Below are 4,426 nucleotides of genomic sequence, written 5' to 3' on the forward strand. Positions count from 1 at the left end.
GCTGGAGGCTGTCCCTGCCTATGGCAGGGAGGTTGGAACTAGATGATCTTTAAGGTCCCTTCCAACCCAAACCATTCGGTGATTCTATGAGTAACAGACCTCTAAATCCACAAAGGCAACTTCACTTTAAGAAAGAAACAAAGCAAGCCACATAGAACATATATATTAGGCAATGGGAAGAAAAAAAAGAAACATGAGTATAAGAAAATCCAAATACAATTGGCAAAGATCTTCCACCTATTATGGCATCTCCCTGAGCTGAAGTCCTGTTGCCCTGTGACTTTTCTATTCCCTGGTGACCATCCTTCAAGCTGCCTAAGAACTGACAGAGGCACTGTTTTGTAGACCATCCTGATTTCTGCCAAAAGCCTCCCTTCTTTCTTGGGCATATTTCTAGCTTCACTGAGGAAAGGAACTTGGAGACAACGCACAGATTTTCATTTTTAATAATTCATTATTTTTTCTACTAAAAAAGAACACTGTTCTTTTGGAAACCACACACACACAAACACTCCAACAACAACAGAAATCATTTCCTGATAACGCAACAATATTAATCTCAGGAGACTGTATTTTGAACAAGTAAATTAGCAACTTCTATTATACATGAGAAAGAGAGGTGGTGGTGGGTTTTGTTCTGTAAAAACTCTTTATTACCATAAAAGTCTCACATCTAATGCCAAGCATCTCCATAAAATAAATGGTTTCATGAAAAGAGTTTATTAGGATAAGAATTTGTAAAAAAGCTATGAAACATCGAGCAAGTAATAAAAATGTACAAATACGTCACTTGTACATACTTGGGTTTATGTGGGAACTGTGTGTGTGCCTGCAGTTTTCTGAGGGCTGTAGGGGCATAACTGGCTTAGCCACAAAACTGAGTAAGGGACCCATTTTCTAGTACCAGTCACACAGCGGAGAATTCCAATGACAGTCCAAAGCCTTGCACATGTATGACAAACAAAAATCTGATCTCATGGGTTTTTTTGTTGAAAGTGATTTACAAACACACGGGCTGAACTTTGTATGTATGTAAGAAGATGCCATTAAGAATTCGCTGTTGAACTCATCAAGAGTGGAACTGACTCTAAAAATGTGCACAGTGGATATAAATTTTGGCTAAGCACAAAAGCAGTTTCCAAGGTGCAATTACTGCTGCAAGTAAAATCTGAAAGCATATGACTAATTAAACACTGAGATTTACTCTGACAGTCAGTCTGTTCTGGCATTAAAACACAGAATACGGCTGGTTCCCCTGGCTGAAAACAGCTATCACACTTCAGCATAACTGGACTTCAAACTCCCTCCTTAAAGCCTACATGATGATTTCTGACTATGCTGTGTTTGCCCCCTCTAATAAGCTTTAGATTACAAGGACACATTAAAATTCTGCTAGGTATGTGTTGGCTTATGGCAAATGGTTCCTCCATAAATACCAAATGCCTGTACAGTTGAATGCATACCTATCCTCATGGCACTACCTTAGCTGCCCCAAAACCCCTCAGCTACACTGGCCCTCCCCTGCCCCTTCTGAAGGCTACGTGGCCCCTTTGAACCTTCCTGGGGGACGAAAAGAGTAATGGTGACGTTTTCGTTGCTACCTCCGGTATTAGCAGCAGACTATCTGCCGCTGGGATTTCCTTGCAGCCATTGCTTCCAGAGTGAATTAACCTACCACTTCCAGGAGTTTTTAATACAACATATTCTCTTCCTGGCTTTGGAGAAATGGAGAGGTAGAAAGAATGGAAAGCGTAAATTTTCATAAGTAGAGAAAAAGCTTTGTGAAATGTTAAGTTCTTGAAGTCAAGACTGCATGTAAAAGGAGATGTACGAGTATTCCACAAAGGATCTTGGAGTGACCTACAATAATTTATGATTAAAAGCACTGCATCTAACCTAGTTTCTAGAAATAAATGTTATATATTTGCATTTTATTATTATAATGTGTGGTATTAATCACTCATAATACTAATTCCCTCTTGGTACCCATGCGATTTTAATTATTAGGCATGTTTCTCCTAGTTTTTAGAATGCCCAGTATCCACCATGCTTCATGGCATTTCTACTTTACGGACAAGCACAATTCTGGTACTTTAAACTGTGTGCATCAAATGGCCTGTGAGTCTGCCCCTCACTGCTCCCCACAGACAACTTACTGGCTGAAGTGTATGGGTGGTAAAACAGAAATCTCTACAGGGAAAATATCTGCCTTAGTCATCAGAGAATTGTTTCTATGTGGTTTTATTCTTTAAAATATGGGACAGCGTTGCTCCTTCCTGTAGAGGAAAAAGAGCAAGGAAGTGCATCAACTTTCTCTTCCTGCTACCATTTTCTTCTCAGACAGAAGGAAATCGTATTTGTTGTATGAACACAAAGAAATATAGAAAACAAATCTGGAAGAGAATAATGCTTAAACCAGGAAGAATTGCTTGTCTCAACATATTACCTCCATAGTTCCCACAGTACCCAAATATACTGGATGAGCAGAAGCAGTGCTCACAATATAAATTTCTGTATTAGTTCTCCTCATTAATCATTGATTCAGAGGAATTATGTTCTCACACTTACAGCTTTACATAGGTAGGAACACAATACGGATCATGCAACACTAAAACACACTATCACTCTTCGAGAAAACAACAACAGCAACATCAAAATGAACTGAATTATCTGACTAAATATGTATCTCTTGTCCTACCCATCCCAACACAAATATCAATTAGCTGGTTTTGTTGGCTACAGATTGAATGTATCATTCAGTTTTTGTACGCTTGACCCAAAACCCCACAGTTTTTCATAGGGCTTAAGCAAGTTAAGCTGTAAGTTTACAGAAACTTGACGAGAGTAATAGAAATTCCTACTAACTGTCCCCTCAGATATGCTTATATCATTGGCAGGGATAAAAAATAAATAACCACAGTTTCCATACCTGTGCTGAGACCACACTGATGCTGTCAAAACCAAGATTTCCATTGCTCTCTACGATGGCTGAATTTGCATAACACGTGCCTCCGTTGCTGGATGACAGTGGTTTGGGAGGGTTAGTCTTATCATGAGAACCACTCTGTTGGCCATTTTCAGTCTCTTCATGGCCAGTCTAGGCGACAAATAAATAAGTAGGTAGCTAATTAAAACAAAAGCAAAATAATAAACACAAGAAAATAGAGACCCAAAAAGAAAAGGTGGGGGGATCATAATCATACTGCCTTGCTTTCAACACCAAGTAAATGTTTAAATGGGCAGCAGTAAACATTTAAATGTTCAGGTTCCTAACTTATGTCTTACTTTTAGCTAATCAAAACACACGTGGGGATTTTTCTTTTCTTTACCTTTATATGGAACCTCCCAAGCAGAACACCTGTCACTAAGTGATCAACATTTGCCAGTTATTCATGGCCGCTTGTCAAATAGAGATTACCAGCCTTTGTCAACTGTCCCCAAAAATAAAGGGCAACAAATTCATTTTTTCTAATTTTTTCGGTTATTACAAATGAGGGACAGTTGATATTCACAATCTTCAATATCGGCAACAGTTTGGGAGGGAGAACCTTAAGTGAAGTAAATGTAGGAAGACAGGGTGGTTTCCAACACAAGACGTGAGCAGAGAGGACCAAAAATTTTGAGAGGCCCTTGTCTGAGACAAATTCAGCCTCATTCGGAGTACACAGAAAACGTACGGGTAGAAAGCAGAGTCCTGTGTGATACAGGTAACTGCAGTGTCACTGGAGCAGGTCTGTGTAACAGAGCATGGGGAAACACAGAGCTGAAGTTACTGAAGGTGAGATTCAGGCACTGCCAGCACCGTTACACTTTATAGATGACTAAGAAGGTATATAGTACATCACATAGATCTCTTCTGCCCAACAGGGAGCTCCAGGGGCAGACTCCATTCTCACCAGCTCTTACATATTTCTACTTTTTTCTGATGTGTTTTGCTAGCATGACAACGACTTGGCTACTGAGAGCAACTAGAGAATACGCCAGTGACAGCAGACCACACTCACATCTGGATTTTATTCCCAGCTCTGACTCTAACTTCCTAAAAATGTGAAATCGTTTCCCCTGTTCATACAGATTTTAAGAAGATATATCAGAACACACAGTAAGGCTGCAATCCTCAGATAAAATGGAAAAACCCACATTTTATTAAACTATCAAGCATCTCATAAAATGTAGCAGGTACTTTAAGGCAAGGCTCCTTCAGTTAATGATACGTTTCATTACCTGGTTATAGATCTTCAATATCACTTTAAGAATCCTTTCCACAAAGAAGAGAATGTAGAATCCACCAAACACAGCAACTGCTTTCTCAATATAGTTATCTACTTTGGGGTCAAACCCAAATGCCTAAGAGTGAAGAAAAAAGCCATGCAAATTAGTCTGTAATTTTAGCACAATTCCAGAAAAATAAACAAATGCTCCCTAC

The 4,426-nt window shown here is 39.3% G+C and overlaps 1 protein-coding gene across 1 annotated transcript in view; it reads right to left on the minus strand.

Annotated features, from left to right (window-relative positions):
• SLC39A8 (solute carrier family 39 (zinc transporter), member 8) overlaps nucleotides 1-4,426 on the minus strand; it is a gene marked incomplete at its 5' end in the record, with an annotated part of 16,154 nt that overhangs the window by 4,669 nt on the left and 7,059 nt on the right. Inside the window, 2 exons of the mRNA XM_010156160.1 lie at nucleotides 2,930-3,097; nucleotides 4,225-4,347. Of these exons, the coding sequence (XP_010154462.1) occupies nucleotides 2,930-3,097; nucleotides 4,225-4,347 (291 nt within the window). The remainder of the gene's footprint in view (nucleotides 1-2,929; nucleotides 3,098-4,224; nucleotides 4,348-4,426) is intronic.

This window comes from Eurypyga helias, unplaced genomic scaffold, assembly GCF_000690775.1.
Source record: "Eurypyga helias isolate BGI_N326 unplaced genomic scaffold, ASM69077v1 scaffold12027, whole genome shotgun sequence".
Classification (NCBI taxonomy): Eukaryota; Metazoa; Chordata; class Aves; order Eurypygiformes; family Eurypygidae; genus Eurypyga; species Eurypyga helias.